The sequence below is a fragment of the Zonotrichia albicollis genome, chromosome 20, assembly GCF_047830755.1.
Source record: "Zonotrichia albicollis isolate bZonAlb1 chromosome 20, bZonAlb1.hap1, whole genome shotgun sequence".
In the NCBI taxonomy this organism is placed as follows: Eukaryota; Metazoa; Chordata; class Aves; order Passeriformes; family Passerellidae; genus Zonotrichia; species Zonotrichia albicollis.
The window spans coordinates 11,257,313-11,274,157 of record NC_133838.1 but is presented as its reverse complement, the minus strand read 5'-3'; the positions used below and the strand labels follow the sequence as shown (position 1 = coordinate 11,274,157).

The 16,845-nt window shown below is 52.5% G+C and overlaps 1 protein-coding gene across 23 annotated transcripts in view; it reads right to left on the bottom strand.

Moving 5' to 3' along the window:
• Positions 1–16,845, bottom strand: part of MACF1 (microtubule actin crosslinking factor 1) — a 155,071-nt gene that overhangs the window by 19,265 nt on the left and 118,961 nt on the right. For 18 of the 23 annotated variants that reach the window (XM_074555820.1, XM_074555821.1, XM_074555829.1 and 15 more), the window contains 19 exons: positions 16,236–16,397; positions 15,932–16,102; positions 14,705–14,871; positions 13,596–13,755; positions 12,856–13,182; positions 12,115–12,199; positions 10,578–10,819; positions 10,291–10,497; positions 8,846–8,965; positions 7,681–7,788; positions 7,136–7,354; positions 5,945–6,148; positions 3,934–4,165; positions 2,948–3,174; positions 1,596–1,718; positions 1,406–1,507; positions 543–644; positions 268–441; positions 13–168 (listed from right to left, as the gene is read on the bottom strand). In XM_074555820.1, the coding sequence (XP_074411921.1) occupies positions 13–168; positions 268–441; positions 543–644; positions 1,406–1,507; positions 1,596–1,718; positions 2,948–3,174; positions 3,934–4,165; positions 5,945–6,148; positions 7,136–7,354; positions 7,681–7,788; positions 8,846–8,965; positions 10,291–10,497; positions 10,578–10,819; positions 12,115–12,199; positions 12,856–13,182; positions 13,596–13,755; positions 14,705–14,871; positions 15,932–16,102; positions 16,236–16,397 (3,288 nt within the window). Of the gene's footprint in view, positions 1–12; positions 169–267; positions 442–542; positions 645–771; positions 910–1,405; positions 1,508–1,595; positions 1,719–2,947; positions 3,175–3,933; positions 4,166–5,944; positions 6,149–7,135; positions 7,355–7,680; positions 7,789–8,845; positions 8,966–10,290; positions 10,498–10,577; positions 10,820–12,114; positions 12,200–12,855; positions 13,183–13,595; positions 13,756–14,704; positions 14,872–15,931; positions 16,103–16,235; positions 16,398–16,845 lie in introns of those variants that run through there. The other 5 variants (XM_074555831.1, XM_074555830.1, XM_074555833.1 and 2 more) reach the window with 2 other exon arrangements.

Below are 16,845 nucleotides of genomic sequence, written 5' to 3'. Positions count from 1 at the left end.
GGAAACACTCACGTGGTGCTTTGCAAGTTCCACCTCGATGACTTTAGGGTCCCCATTGATGGGTTTCTGGGCATCCAGCAGCTCCTCGGTGTGGGTGAGCCAGGCCATCAGCTCTGCCAGGGCGTGCTGGAACTGGCCCAGGGCCAGCAGGGCGGCTTCCAGCTTGTGCTGGGCAAGGACAGGGATGGAAAAGGGGAGTTTTAAAGGGCTGGCTGGGGAGCACCCCAGCCTGTTTCATCCTGTGACAGCCCCAGGTGCTCACTCTACCTGTCTGTGAGCAATTTTCTCGCCCAAGTTCTCCCAGAGGTGTTTGAGCTCTGTCAGTGGCTCCTTGATGATGTCTCTGTCTGTCTCATCCGTAGCCTTTTTTAGCATCAGTTCACCTTGGTGATTAAGCTTTTCCATCTCAATCTGCTGCTGGTAAACCTCCATTTTAAACTCCTGCCAAGACAAGCAGGACAAAAACCAGAGGCAGAGTGAATCACTGGAGCTCTGTGAGGCAAAGCAGCGCCACAGGAACCTCTCCCTCCCCTGCCAGGTACCTTCATCTCGTTCATCTGCTCCTTGACCGTGCTCAGGTCGGTGCCCACGGGGGACATGTTGCACAGTTTGATCACAGCGTTGTCCAGCCAGTCAAACATGGCCTGGAAGGAGCAAGGACAATGGGAGGGAATGGCAAAGTGGTCAGGGGATGAAGATGGTTGGGGATGAAGATGGTCAGGGGATGAAGATGGTCAGGGGATGAAGATGGTCCCTCCACCACCCCATGGACATGAAACTGCTCTGTCAGGGCAGCTCTGTCCAGCTCCCTCTCCTGCCTTCCCTCATCCTGCTGCTCTGAGCAGGAATCAAGCACAGTTTGATGTTGCACAGTTTGATCACAGCATTGTCCAGCCAGTCAAACATGGCCTGGAAGGAGCAAGGACAACGGGAGGGAATGGCAAAGTGGTCAGGGGATGAAGATGGTCAGGGGATGACGATGGTCAGGGGATGAAGATGGTCAGGGGATGAAGATGGTTGGGGATGAAGATGGTTGGGGATGACGATGGTTGAGGATGAAGATGGTTGGGGATGAAGATGGTTGGGGATGAAGATGGTCAGGGGATGAAGATGGTCAGGGGATGAAGATGGTCCCTCCACCACCCCACAGCCATGAAACTCCGTCAGGGCAGCTCTGTCCAGCTCCCTCTTCCTTCCCTCATCCAATCAAGCTTTGGGAAAACCAATGTAATAATCAAACATCTCCTCCTCAGAGCTGCTGGTTGAGCTCAGGCTCCCTCAGAGCCCTCACCCAGGAGATGTTTGCTGCTTTAAGAAATGCAAATCCCAGCACTGCTCCATGGAGAGGGCTCACAGTGCTGCTCCCAGGGCCCACCCACTCCACACCAGCAGCCCTGCCCCTCACCTGGAGTGTGTCCTGGTACTGCACAGCTGACTGCATGGCTTCCTCCAGCTTCTCCAGCCTCTCCTTCCACGTCTTGTTCAGGTTTTCCCACGCGTTGTTCATCTGAGCAACACAGAACTCGTCAGGCTCCACAAGCAGAGCTCCCACTTGCTCCCAACCTGGTTTGATCTGGAGGGGAAGCTCTCCCTACCTCGTCAATGCTCTTCTTCACTTCTGGCTTCTCAGTCTCACCGCAGGCAAAGATGAGATCAGTCCCCAGGAGGCGGATGAACTCCAGCTCCTCGTGCAACCCGTCTGTCTCCTCCTTGATGGTCTGCAGAGGCACAGCCACACAAGGAAAACCTTTGAGATCAAACCTTCTTCCAACACTGCTCCACGAGCAGGAGGGTCCTGCCTGCTCCAGTGCCCTGCACCTTGGCCAAGAGCCCAATCCAAACCCCGAGAGCAGGTGACACAGAGTGTTGAGATGGTCACACAGAACAATTCTGGAAATAATAAATTCTGAAATTTATACCATTTCAGAAGACTTTTCTCTTTGTTTCAAGATTCCCAAACCTTGATTGTAACAGCGTGCTGTCTTTTATAGCTTCCCACAAAGTTTGTGCTTTACTCATTGGTCACAACAGATCAACACAGGGTTCGTTGGTACAAAGCAGTCTCCACCACTGTTTTCAGCTAACACCCAACTGCAGGTTTTCATTTATCTTTTTCTTCTCAGTTTCCATGTCAACAACCTTGGTAGAATTCCTTTCGGGGGTAAATGTGAACTTTATCAGCTTCTCTTTCTGCTAACTCTTGCTGGCTCACAGAGCAGCTGTCAGCCCTTCCACAACAGAGAGCAGGTGGCCACTTTTGTCACCACCACCACCACCCTGCTCTGCTCCCACCTCTGGGACTAAAATAACAACATCTGTATTTAGCTGTGAGCCTCAGCTGTCCTGGCTGGAGATGTTGTTTACAGGAGATGGGTGTTTGCAGAAGCGTTTTGTCAATACAGGAGCGAGGGTTTTGAGGTTCAAAAGGCACAAACCAGAGTTAGAATGGTTATGAAAAGGGAGCAGCAAGGCTAAACTTAGCAAAGAATAAAGAAACAGCCCTGCTCCTCAAGGCCTGAGTCAACTCAAACCCACCTGAAGTGGATTTTGCCACTTGAAGCAACCAGCAGCAGACAAATCCAAGCACTTATCTCTGCTCTGACCAAAATCTAAATATACTCTTCCCATTCCAGCCAGCCTCTGGCTTGGGCTGGGAGCAGAGCCCTGCAAGCCTCCACATCACTCCAAGCAAGTGGGCACAGAGCTCTGGGCACACAGAGCTCCGTGTGCTTCCCAAAACAGCAGCAGATAATGTGATTTAAGGTGAAGGATATGCGAAATCCACTTCCGGCTTTTTCCTCGCAGCTCCAAACCGCAATGGAAATAACTCCTCATAATCAGACTGACTGCCTACAAAACCGACTCACCCCTGGCCACAGCCATGATCTAAGACCTTCCCAATTTAGCAGACAAGCTCCAGACTGAGGAGCAGCCCCATGGGCCTCACCTCTGCTGCTTCCACCTGCTGCTTGATGATGGAGGGGTCAATGCCTGGGCTCTCCAGGTCGTGGACAATGTCCTGGGTGTCCTTGATGGTCGTCAGGAGCGCTGCCATGTCGTACCAGAACTTCTCTGCAAGCTCCAGGACATCGAGGAACTTCATCTCGCGCTCCTCGGTGCGAGCTTTGATGTCTTCCCAGAAGAAAACCATCTGATCCAGCTTGTCCTGGATGACTGGGGAAGGAAATTGAAGCGTTCAGTGAAGAAGGAAACCTTTTGGCAATGCAAGAGCATTTTCAAAACACTCAGAAACAGCCAACAGAATATCCAGAAGGGAATAAAGATGGCCAGGGCTATCAGAGCATTAACTCAGAGGGACGTGAGAAACTCCAGCTTGCAGAAAAGCCTTTATTTATGTGCAAGCACGGGGCAAATTTGCCCACACACTCTCCCTCCAACAAACCTCTGTTCTGGCCACCTCTAGCATGAAGTCCCTGCTCACTCAGTGCATGAGCTGCCTGTTGATCTGCCAAGGAAGGTGCCAATTAGTGCCAATCGTGCTGACGGGCTTTTTGTGCTGGGGGATGTCCCTCCCCTCCATTAGATGCTGAAGAGACATCAACAAATCCTGTCCCAGGGGCCACCAACAAGAGGCCAGCTGGGCTGAGAAGCCACAAATGCTTCTTTTCTCTTCTGATTGATGCCAGCCTGTCTGCTCCAGATGGAGGCAGGCCCATCCATCCATCCATCCATCCATCCATCCATCCATCCATCCATCCGACTCATCCTAGGTCCTAAAGCCAGGAGAACCTCCCAGGACTCAACCTTGGTCCTAAGTCGAGGAGAACCTCCCAAATCCACCCAGAAGACTCATCCTTCCTCCTAAAGCCAGAAGAACCTCCCAAACACACTCCTGGGACATCAAAGCCTTGCCAGCAGCGATGGAGCCACGCTTTGGGGAGAAATTGGACACTTAAATCCACCCAGAGCTACCTTTGGCTGCCAGGTCCTTGTCTGCTCCCTGGGAGCGGGCGATGAGCTCTTCCCCACGGCGTTTGAGGGCCTCAAAGGAGGGCTGCAGCTTCTCCAGCTCCACGGTGGAGTTCTTGTTCTCGCTGATGCACTCGCGGATCTTGTCCACCTCGGCGGGGATCAGGGGCGGCAGCCGCAGGCGGGACGAGAGGCTCTCCAGGCTCTCCAGCATGGGCTCGATCTTGTCGTGGAACTGGGGGGGAGCGAGGCCATTAGGGCAGGAGGGAGGGGACAAAGTGACACTGCAGAGCCACCAGCACGAGCGACAGCCCCAAGTGCCGCGCCGCCTCGGAGAGGGGACGGACAAACGCCTGCGACGGCAGCAACGACACCTCTGCAGCAGCGATGCCACCCCTGCAGCAGCAATGCCACCCCTGCAGCCTCCTCATCACACCTGCCCTGCTCCAGCAGAGCCCACAGAGCGACACTCACAGAGCACCTGTGACCCAAACACGGCAGCGCCCCGAAAATTCGCTTTTTTTGCCGTTATTTTGGGGGCTGGGCACAAAACCTCAGTGGTGGTTGAGGGAATAGCCAGGCAAAAAAATGCTGCTGGAAAAGGGCCCGTGTTTGGTGCTGATGGAATCTCCAGTGGAAACCCATCCCAGTTTTTTAGGGTCAGCAGGAGCTGCATGCGGGTGGGGAGGAGCTGCGGCCTCAAAGCAGAACCAGAAAGCCAGGAGTGAGGGAGGGAGGGGGTCTAGCAGGGTTTACTGTTGTTTTTTATATGAGAGGAGTCAACTTTGGCCTTAAAGATCCCAAACTGTCTCTGCTGGTGGGAAGGACAGCTCAGCACTGGGGCTGCTCCTGTTCCTCTCCCAGTTCCTGCTGGGAACACATCAAATTCCAGGCTCTCCCAGCAGAGAAGGGCTGGGGCTCTCGGTACAAAGTTGATCAGGACAGGCTGGCTCAGCCAACAAGCAGCAGCAAGCCAGCACATCCAGCTGGAGCACTGTGAACCCTTCCAGAAGCAAAACTCTGCCCTGCAGGAGGCATTCCCAGCAGAAGCTGAGACCAGGCAGCAACGCGACCAAAGCCATCCCAAAAAACGTGATTCCAGCCCCAACCCCGGCGTTAAATTTGAAGCAAGTTCTGCTGAGCTGTGCACGGACCAGAAATGAAAGTCTGGGTGTCAAATAGAATCAGGCCAGGGAGGGTAAATGAACGTCTGTGGAGGGGGGACTCGCTTACCTCCGAAATCTGCAATGGTGGGGCGCAGTCAACACAAGAATGAAATGGGACCATGTGGGGAGGACGGGCACAGGCAGCAACACACACAGACAACACATTCCACAATGGGAGTGAGAGATGAGAGGGGAGGGGAATGTGGAGGGGGGGGGAAAAACTCGGAGTTAATACAAGTGCAAACCAAGAGAAGTGACTACACAATACAGGAATTAAGAAAATAAACACCCAGGACGTGACAAAAACCAACTGCGCTACGGGAACACGGGGTGAAATGAAACGTGGCTGGGGGTCAGCAACCCTCAGCAGCAGGAGGAGCACTTCACCCCCTGTCTGGACTTCAGCACCTCCAGTCTCTGCCCTTCCTTTCCTATTTCTCCTCCTGCACTCACCCACCTCCTCAGGAGATGCCCAGACCCCGGAGACATCCATTACCTCTCCCATACAAAGCATCCCGTGGCTGCTCACTGCACTCACAGCTTATCACAACTGAAAATTATCTCCTCAAGCTCTTTCAAGAGGCCCTTCCAACCTTGGGTGGATGCCAGAGCAGCCCCTTTGAACCAGCATCATTATTGAGGCCGTAAAAATTTACGACCCCATTTACTGTGTGGAGCCTCAAACGCCTTCTCCTCCTCTGCTCCCACAGCCACAGGAAACTACCCTGGAGGTGCCTGACCACGTTATTCCTTATAAAGGGCTTTTACAGGGGGAATAAAACCACATTCCAGAGCACGTGGCTGTCCCAGGGGGGGCTGTGAGAGGCAGATTCACCTCCCTGCCATACCTGGGTGGACTGTGAGAACGCCTCGTCCAGCGCCAGGGCTCGCAGGCAAACCTCCTCCTTGATTTTGGCATACAAGGCTTCAGCCCTGGAGTATTTTTCCTGCACCATCTCCCCTTCCTCGGGGTTGAGGTCCTTGAGCTGGGGCCCGATTTTCAGCAGCTTGTCGATGTGAGGTTTGTGTTCAGCGATGGACTCTCGCAGTTGCTAGGGAATAGATGGAGGGGGGGGGGAAAAAAGAAATAAAACACATTTGTTTAGAAATCTGCCGCGAGCCACTGCCTATTTATTCCAAACAGCACTCCAAGAGCAGGGATGGTATCTGGGAGGAACTCACAGCCTGGATTCCATGCCCCAGCATCTGCCAAGCACATGGCACTCGGCTCTTCCCAGCATGGCTATGGCACAGTGCCTGGCACGGGTCCTTCCCCAGCCCCTGACCCTCCCCACAGCTCCACGGGGGACCCCACTGGGAATTTTTGCCTTTGCAGTCTCTACCCTAAAAGCACAAAGTGGTTTTTTTTCCCCTGCCACGAGCAGGAAAGAGATCCAAAAGCAGCCAGGTTTCCTTGGAAGCAAGCTGAATTTTGGTAAGGAGCGCTCCAACACAACGAGGGATTTTCATGTGGCGCTCTTGCATAACGCAAGCAAACTCCCCAAAAAGAACAGAAAAGGGGGGAAAATGGAGGAAAAATTCAGAAGAAAAAGGTGTTGTTTCCCTGTGTTGATGGACAAGAGGTGCAAACTGTGCATCCTCTTACCCTCATACTCTGCATCCTCTTACCCTCATGTCATCCTGCTGCTGCTTAAAAATAATTTAAAATTAATTGTTTAGTAATAACATATATTTTAACATTTTCAATCATGCCTCACAGAATAATTTGTCTGTCAAGAAATGTATTTTTTAAATAATAGCAAAAACCTTGTCATAATATTGAGAACTGAAAGAAATAGAAAAATAGAAAACATGATTATGTCACCAAATAAATTCATAGTTTAAGCTTGACTACTGTCTGATGTATTGAAACACAAAGCAAAATTAATAAGAAGAAAAAGAAAGGAAAAGGAAAAGATAACATTATCAAATGTGGCGAGCTACCTGTGAGTATCTGTGAATAAATAGATTGAGACTCTTTAATATGGAGAAAGATGATTCATTGGTGGCTTATTAAATGATACTCTGCATCCCCTTACCCTCATGTCATCCTGCTGCTGCTTGAGCTGCTCGTGGTCGATGGCTGGGGGTGGCAGCTGGGAGATGAGGGCCTGGGTCTCCTCAATCCATGGGTTCAGCTCCTCGTAGGTCTCCCAGAACTGGTTCACCAGCACCTGGGCACGCTCCAAGCGGGCGTAACGCTCCGAGTTGAGCTGGCTCACAGCCTCGTACTGCTGCACCAGGGACTCGGTTTTCTCCTAAAAAAAAATATCAGGGAGGAGAGTTAAAAGGGCCCAGGAAAAGGGTCAGCTCCATGCTGAGAGCTGGAAGAGAAGGAGGTGCCTTTGGTGGCCTTCCACGTTGTAATTCGAGTTAAAGCAGCCTCGGGAATCTCCCCCTCCCCATCCCCAAACCTTGCAATAAAAACCGGCAATAAAGGAGAGTCATAAATGTAAAGAGATTTCTGCTAGCGCTGGTGGGAATTACTGAAGATGGAGTAATTTTAAACTCCTCCAGCACGTGCGAGGGCTGGGGATTGGCCTCTCTGCCCTCTCTGTTGCAGTCAATAGCAGAGGGGGCTCACCTGGAGAACAGCTTTTTGCTCCTCCCCACAGGTGCCAAAGATCTCGTGGCGCTGGCTGAAGAGCTCGTCCATGGAGTCCTTGTGCCGGATGATGTCGATGGAAAACGCCTGGAAATGAGAGAGGGGAGAGCTCAGAGCTGAGCCCAGCCCATCCACAGCACCCTCCTGCCAAAGAGACCCTGCAAAACTCAGCCCAAGCATCCTGTGGCTGGGAATGCAGATTCCTGCCTGTTTTCCTCATCTACACCAACCTCTCTCTTTCAAAGACCCGAAAAACAGCTCTAAAAATGAGGTATAATCCACACCCAAGGTCCTCAGTGGAGGAAAAGCTCCATCATCCGTTTGTTAGTGAATGTTATCCCACAAAATGATGCTCTCCAGAGCTGCATCCGCCAATAACTTTGCCATTCCCAAGGTCCACGAGATTAACAGTGGGAAGCTGAGCTCAATTTAACTTAATGCTCGATGGTTCAATCCCCCCTCTCTTATAACACTGTCTTATTTTCCTTTTTTTTTTCCTTTAATTTTAAATCCAATAAGCCTGTGTGCTGCTCTGATTGCCCAGGCAGAGGGAAGAAAAGGGTTTATTTAAAGTGCACGTTCTTTCAGGCATGAGCTCATCTCAAAGATACATAAAAAAAAAAAAAAACAAAAAAAACAAACCCCAACCCCTCCAGCACCTCTTTGTTCCACGTCTGGCTGCTGGGAGGGAACTGTGGAGTCCCTCACTGCATGGAACAATGAGCAAAAAGCAAATGGAAACCACCCTCATTAATCAATACACACATTTCTCTGAACCCTTCCTGCTGCCAGCTCCGGTGAGACCCTGGCACAGCTTGCTCTGGTGCCCACAAGGAAAAGCTGCCATGGGAGCAGATCCCCCAAGGGAGACCAAAGCAAAGCACCCACCAAGCCCTAAATGGCTCCTGTGAACAGGCAGGAAGCTTTTTCCTTGGGAAGCCAAACACTTGGATGATTTATTTCAATATTTTCCTTTGTTTTTTTGTTTTTCCTTTCACATCCCAAGGACAAGCGCTGCGTCTCTCCTGCTGCTCTGAGCTCAGCACAGGGTAAAGCTGCTGCCCCAAAATGCATCCCACGACCCAAACTGGACCATCCCTCCTTGGTGCCCACCCCCAGAGCCCATCAGGGAGTGCACACAGACCTTCTGCACCTGCAGCTGGGCCGTTGTCTGGTCCTGCTCCAGGCGGATGGGACCCAGGGCCATCAGCTTCCTCTTGGTCTCAGCCACCCAGGCCAGCTCTGCATCAGCTGCCTGCTCGTACTGGCACAGGGGAGAGCAGGGGCAGTGGTCAGTGCTGGGCAGCAGGGATGGATGGAGCACTCGGGGAGCTGGGCACGGTGGGAATGACAGAGGGACCCAGCAGGGACAAACTCCTCACCCCAGTGTGGGGAGAAGGATGGGGATCAAGTTTTGGGGCTCCTGCAGTTGGTTTTGGGGCAAGCTGGAGCAGCCACCTGTCCCCACACCCTCCCTGCCTGCAGGGAAAGGGGCATCCCCACAAACAGGAGCATTTCCTTTGCTCCTCCACAGAGAACTGACTGGGTCAGGCATTCCCAGCACTCCACAGCCCCCAGTTTGTGCAGGAAAAGCATTTTTGGGGAGGATTGTTGGCCTGGAACAAATCCCTGTGCTCTCCCAGTGGGGGATGATGTTTTCCCAGCTCTGATAGTCACCACTCTCACACCATCCACACCACCCCTGAAGGCAGAAGCTCACAGGCAGAACAACACAGTGCAGGTCCAGAGTGATCCCATCCCAAAAACACACACCAGGATAGGTCAGTCATCCCAAAACACACACTAGGATGGGTCAGCCATCCCAAAAACACACACCAGGACAGGAAAGCCATCCCAAAACAACACACCAAGAGGGGTCAGCCACCCCAAAAACACACATCAGGACGGGTCAGCCATCCCAAAACCATGCACCAGGACAGGTCAGCCATCCCAAAAACACACATCAGGACAGGAGAGCCATCCCAAAACACACACCAGGATGGGTCAGCCATCCCAAAACCATGCACCAGGACGGGTCAGCCATCCCAAAAACACACATCAGGAGGGGTCAGCCATCCCAAAAACACACACCAGGACAGGTCAGCCATCCCAAAAACACACACCAGGATGGGTCAGCCACCCCAAAAACACACACCAGGACCGGAGAGCCATCCCAAAACCACGCACCAGGATGGGTCAGCCATCCCAAAACACACACCAGGATAGGTCAGTCATCCCAAAACCATGCACCAGGAGGGGTCAGCCACCCCAACAACACACACCAGGATGGGTCAGCCATCCCAAAACACACACCAGGATGGGTCAGCCACCCCAAAAACACACATCAGGACAGGTCAGCCATCCCAAAAACACACATCAGGAGGGGTCAGCCATCCCAAAAACACACACCAGGACAGGTCAGGCACCATCTCTGCTGCCACAGCTGCTGCTGGGGTCCATCCCTTGGCAATCCATGGGATTTACCCTTTGCCTATGCTTGCCATCCCTCCCACTGCCACTGGTGATGAGCAGTGCCCGGCTGCTGGCTCCTGCTGTCCCAAGCAAACCCTGCAGGGCTTCTTCACTCACCTGCTGAGACCTCTGGATAGCAGCATCGATCTCCTCCACCCTCTGCCTGATGGTGTCACTGACCAGCTTGTAGCGCTCGTTGGTGTCCGACACCAGCTTGTCCAGCCCCTCCCGGGCTCTCCAGGGAACCAGCTCCAGCAGAGCCCTGCTCACCTCGTTCACCGTGTCCAGGACCAGCCTGTGCTCCATCACCTCCTTCTTCAGCTCCTGTGGAAGCCACCCGTGGATTTGTGTCCTCCCCAGCTCCTCCCCAAGCACAGAACAAACCATCCCTGCTGTTCTCCCACCTTTTGCCGCTGCTGGAACTGGGGGATCTGCTCTCCAGCAGGGGATTGCGCCCCGCTGGAGGCCAGCTCCTCCTCCACCTTGCTCATCCACCCCGTGAGCTCCTCGTGGGTGGACTGGAATTTGGTGGCCAGCTGCCGTGCCTGCTCCAGCGTGCGCAGGGCCTTGGAGCTGGCGGCGGTGATGTCGGAGTAGCGCGTCTTGATTCCGTCCAGCTTCTCCTGGATCAGCAGCACCTCCTCCCCTGCAGCAGGGGGAAAATGGTGCTGGGCTCTGGGGCCTTCAGGAGCCACCCCAGAAGGCTTCAGGAGCCACTTTCTCTGTCCCTCTCCCTTTTAATTTCAGCATAACTTTTCTTTGTATTGACGCGACTTCAGCCGGGTTTTGGTAAGAGTTGACATCTTCCACATGGATGGGATGGGATGGGATGGGATGGGATGGGATGGGATGGGATGGGATGGGATGGGATGGGATAGGAGTGTGCTGCAAAGCCTGGTTTTGTCACAAGCCACCCCAAACCAAAGCCAGTCCAACACAGCTCTCATTAACGTTCCAAGGAAAAAGGGTCAGTTCACCCCTTGCCGCTATTTCCAAGAGGAGACAGAGTCTGTCTGCCAAATCCTTTGGAATCACTCTTCCTCCTGGCTCTGGAGGCTTCAGGAGCCACCCCAGAAAGCTTCAGGAGTCACTTTCTCTGTTCCTCTCCCTTTTAATTTCAGCCTCACTTGTCTTTGTATTAATGTGAATTCAGCCTCTTTTTATTAAGAGGTGACATCTTCCACCAGCATAACACCCATGCCACCCCTGGGATGGGATGGGATGGGATGGGATGGGATGGGATGGGATGGGATGGGATGGAAACTTGGGATAAAACCAGCTGCAAAGCCTGGTACTGTCACAAGCCACCCCAAACCAAAGCCACCCCAACTCAGTTCTCATCAAAGCGTCACAGCTCCAAGTAAAAAAGGGTCAGTTCACCCCTCGCTGCTGCTTCCAAGAGGACACAGAGCTGCCTGCCAAATCCTTTGGAATCACTCTTCCTGCTCCACAGCTCCCACAAGGACACGGGGCTGTACATCTGCTCTGGGCAGACCACATCTGAAGGAAACGCAGCGCCCCGACCTCTCTTCCCACTCATAAACATAAACTCACACCCACGTGGCAACAGCCACAACTGCTCAGTCTGGGAAAGCAGCATTAGGAGAGGGCTGGGGGTATTTTTAACCTCTTTTCCATGTGATTTAGCAGCTGGCTGCAGTGAGAAAAGCCTCCCTCAGCACTGAGCATCCCCACAGCAGCACTGGGAATCACCCGCTCCCCAAGCTGGGAGCTCGGGATTTTGGGACCAAGCAAATCCTAAGCTGGAGTGTTTGTGGCTCAGCATCTGGATGCAAACCAGCTACTCTGGGAGTTTCCAAAAGGAAATGAAGACCTGAGGGAGAAAAGCCTCCACCCAAGAGAGCATGGACTTCCCAAGGAAAGGCACGTGGAGGATGGATTCCCAGACCCCCCACATTTCCCAGATCTCCTGTGTGTTACCTGTGGTTTGCTTCAAGAGAGCTTGCCCATTTCGAATGGCTTGGTCCACGTTCTTCTTCCTGTTCACAATTTCCTCATTCAGAGCCTGAAGAAAAAGGCAAATTTGGGTTATCCTCCTGGCAGGTCCCTGAGATGCTGTGGGGAACATGAACTTCCCTCCTGAGCACAGGCAGGCTGGACAACCCATCTGAAAACTGTCCAGCTATCCTGCTATGGGAATTACTGGGATTTTTGGGACTCAAAGGCCCAAATCCCAGAGCAAACCCAACCCAGCCCACAGGATCTGCATCACCAAAGGATTTGTCCTTGCATTAGACAGAAACACACTCTTGCAAAGAGCCAGCACAGCCCCAGGGAGCGGATGCAGAGGCTTCCTCAGTGGCCAGCCCAGCTCCAAAAGCCCAGCAGACTTTCCCAGCTCTCAGTTTTGGAAACAGCATCCAGCCTTCTGAAGGCACAGGGTGGCCAAGCTGCCTCAGACACTGCTCACAAATTAAATGAACCATTTGAAGTTCCCCCGCCTTGAGAAACCCTTATTTTTTTTGGTGGAGGGGGGGCCCACAATTGTTGTTTAAACACATGAAATCTCTTTACACTCCTCTCCAAACCTCAGACAGACCCAGCAGCTTGGCAAAATTAAAATCAGGCCCCCATAAAAATAAACAAAACCAGCTAAAATGCAACAAAACAAACAAACATGGAAGAAGAAGAAGAAAAAAATCAAAAATAAAGGGGAAATACCAGCTGGTCGGCATGCTGCTTCTGCAGGACGTCCCGTTTGAAATCCTTTACGGACACCGAGCCCAGCTTGTCCTCCACCTCAGCCAGCCAGTTGAGCACTTCCACCTCCTCCTCCCCAAAAATCCTGGCGTTGGCCAGGGCCTGGTCCAGCAGGGCTGCCTTGCGGCCGCACCGCTCGCGGACCTCGCCGTAGCGGCTCTGCAGAGCCTCTAATCTCTCTGCCAGCAGCCTCTGCTCAGCAGCACAGCTCAGCCGGGACAGCGACTGCCCGACCCCCAGCGCCCGCGACACGTCGCTGGAGTGGCTCTCTATGTCCTCCTCGAGAGCCTGGATGGTTGGTGGGGGAGAATGGACAACAGAAAAGGGGGGGGGGAAAAAAAAAAAAAAAGAGTGGAGAATGAGGAAAATGAAATAAACGCAACTTAAAAGGGGGAACGCAACGATGGACGCAACTGAAAAGTGGAGGAGATGGAAAAGCCACCCCTGAATGGGTAAACTGAGGAGAAATTAAAAAGAAACACATGAATGGGGATGGTTTTTTTTTTTCTATCCAAATCTGCTGGGAGGTGCAAGGACACCGGTTTAATGTTTACCCTGGTGGGTCAGGGCTTGCAGCCTTCTCTGTACAACTCCTCCAGTCCTTGTTTGTGCCAAAAACCTCTCTGGCTGTGGTGGAAACAACACCACTGGAGCGGGACCTGACTCCAACCACCTCCATCCTGCTCCTGCACAGGTCCTACCTTGTGGCGGCTGATCTGCTGCTGGATTTTGGCAGTCTGGGTGCCAATGGGCTCAGAGTTGGCCAATTTCTTCTCTGTCACCGACAGCCAGTCGGACACGGGCTCTGTGGTTTCGTGGAACTGCTTTGCCAGCACCAAGATATCCTCCAGCTGCTTCTGCCTATAAAAAGTAATCATAAAATTAGAAGGGAATAATTTTTCAAGGACAGGTTGGAGCGACCTGGTCTGGGGGAAGGTGTCCCTGCTCGCAGCAGGCGGTTGGAACAAAATGGTTTTTCAGGTCCCCTCCAACCAAAACCAGTCTGTGATTCTCTGAGTCAGTGAAAACACTAAGGAGCAGCTCCCAGTTGGAGCCAGGCATGGGAAGCAGCTTCAGGTATTTGGAGGAAGCAGCTCTGCTCAGAGCAAGGTGAGACACCATTGTCAGGCAAGCTACAATGGCAAAGATAAAAATCAATGTGGAGGAACTGCAAAATAAGCTTTTCCTGCAGCTGTGCCTTTAGTTTGATGCCCTGAGAAGGCAGCAGAAGGGCTTCCCATTGTGCAGCTTTTCATGAATCAGTTTGAGATGGAAAGGACCTTGAAGATCATTTAGTTCCATTTGTTCCATCCCTATCACTGTCTTGGAGATCTCTCAGCTCGTGGTCAGGCTCTTGGTCTTTTGGAGTTTCTGGTTAAAGACAATCCTGGATGGACAGTCCTGGATGGACAGCCCAGCTTGCTGGCAATGATTAAAACCATGGAGAAAGGTCCAATCTGGCCTCAGAAATGACTTCATAACCTCAAACATCAGCTTAGGTAGAAATAAGTAACTCATAAACAAGATTCTGGCAGCATAAAGGTGTCAACAGGATGTTGCTAAACGTTAAAGCTTACAGGAATAAAAATAACATCCCTCCCCTGCAGGGAAATTATTTAATCTCAGCTCTTCCCTGCCATTGTAAACCCCTGCTATCAGCCCCAGCTCCCAGCCAGCCTTTGATTCCTCGTGTTTTCCAGCTGTTTCCAGGATGTATCTGCACCGAAACCTCCGCCAGCTTCCCGAGCGCTGTCCCCAGGCTCCAGGGCACGGTGACCCCGTGGCATGAGCTGCTCCCAGTGCCCCTCACCTGGCAGCTGCCCTGCCCAGCAGCCCTGCCCAGCGCCGTGCCAGGCTCTCCAGCTGCCCCACGATCTTGTCGCGGTCCGCGGGCTCGGCCGACTGCGCGATGCGGTCGCCCTCCGCCTGGATCATCTCCACCGTGGCCTTGCGATCGTCCAGGAGGCGCTGGAGCAGCTTGGGGGAGGCAAAGGAAGGGGGAAGTTACCAGATTGGGGCAGCAGAACCAGATCCAGCCCTTGGAGGGGTCACATCTCCAATTGTGGCTCAGAACCGCTGCCAGTTCTGGGCTGAGAGCAGGCCCAGCCCAGGGGCACGGCTCCGCCTTCAAAACCAGCTCAAAAAATTAGAGAGTTATATTATATTGTTATATTACATTATAATAATCACATGCTTTGATTTGGGCAGCCCTGAAGTGGTCAGGCAGCTGGACAGGGTGATCATTGTAGGTTTCGTCCAACTGAACTTTCATCTATTCTATTCTATTCTATTCTATTCTATTCTATTCTATTCTATTCTATTCTATTCTATTCTATTCCATTCCATTCCATTCCATTCCATTCCATTCCATTCCATTCCATTCCATTCCATTCCATTCCATTCCATTCCATTCCATTCTCCTTTCCCTTTTCACTTTCCCCTTCCCTCCCTTACACTACTCAAATCCAAACCACTTCTGTGCCAGAAGAGTTTTCCGAGTCTTTCCCACCAACCCCCTCCAACTTATCAAGTTTTTAACCTCCACTTGAAGCCCATTTCCTCTTCCAACCTCCACACGTCAGACCAAGCCTGGCTGAGAATTCATTTCTGAAATATTTCCCCATGACCACACTTGACCTCCCCTCCTCCCGCTCCGAGGGCAGGCGCCGACCCCGGGCTGTTATCTCAGCAAACACCGGCACACCTTGGGGCTGCTCTCACACTTTGTAACGTCCCCTTTGTCCAAACACCCCAACCAGGCCCTGCACCACCACCAGCTCGCTCCTGACACAGCAGAATTATCAGCACAAAGCAAAACTCAGGGCTGGAAAAACACGGCCAACCAGCAAAACCAACTTCGAGAGGCAGCGGGACGACGAAGGGACGCGGTGATTTAGGGGATGGAGATTCTTGAGTGTGGGCAAACTGTTCTTTACACTGGGATGTGAGGAACTGAGATCCACCAGGACAGAAGTATGGAGAGAACCCCCAAAATATTGTCTGGTTGTCCTGAGCTCCCCTCCCAGCGCTCACTCACCTTCTGCTCTTGGATCTGGGCTTTCACCACCTTGTACTCGGCAGAGGGAGGTTTCTGGTTGGAGATGAGCTCCTCGGTGTCCGCCAGCCAGCTCAGCAGTGGCTCCAGGGCATCCTGGAACTTCCCGCAGTGCAACAGGGCCTCCTGCAGCTGGGCCACTCGCTGGGCCACCTGCACCCCAACACCAAAAACAACCCCGCTGCAGTGTCAGCCACTGGCACCAGAGCCTCAGCTCCCTGCCTGTGATCCCCTCCCTCCCCCAGACCCCAAAAACACCAGGGACAGCCCCTCCCCATGCTCCCACCTTCTTGTTGAGGGTGTTCCAGCGGGTGTTGATTTCTTCCATGTCGTGCTCCAGCCCTTGGACATCACAGTTTTTCCCGGCGCTTTGGATGAGTCCCTGACCAACTCCATTGACTTGCTGTAGCTTTAGCTGGAGGGGATCCACTTGCTCCTTCTGGAATTGCTGTGGGGTGGAAAAGGTGGGAGAGAAAAGGTGAATTTATAAGCTGTGAGCTGCTCTTCCAGCCACTCAGTCTTTCCATGGATACAACAGGCTTTCCTCTCCGGGGAAGATGCAGTAGCCTGATTTTATTGCACTTGCACTGATTTTATTGGAATTGTGCAAGTTTGTCTGAGCTCCTCCCTTGCCTTGACCTAGTGACACAGATGTCACAGGAATCTGCTGGTTTGGAGCACGACTCAGGGTCTATCCACACCCACCTCTGGTTTTAAATTGGAAAATCCCATTTTTCCTGGGAAAAGCACTGGAGTGAGGTAAAAAGAGAAAACTGAGGAAGAAATGAGAGCAACGTCTCCGACTCGCCATCAGATTGGGAAATAAGGCTCCTGGGGAAAAAACCCCAAGCAATTCTCACAGTGAAGCTATTGAGAACAGAGACCTGACATCATAT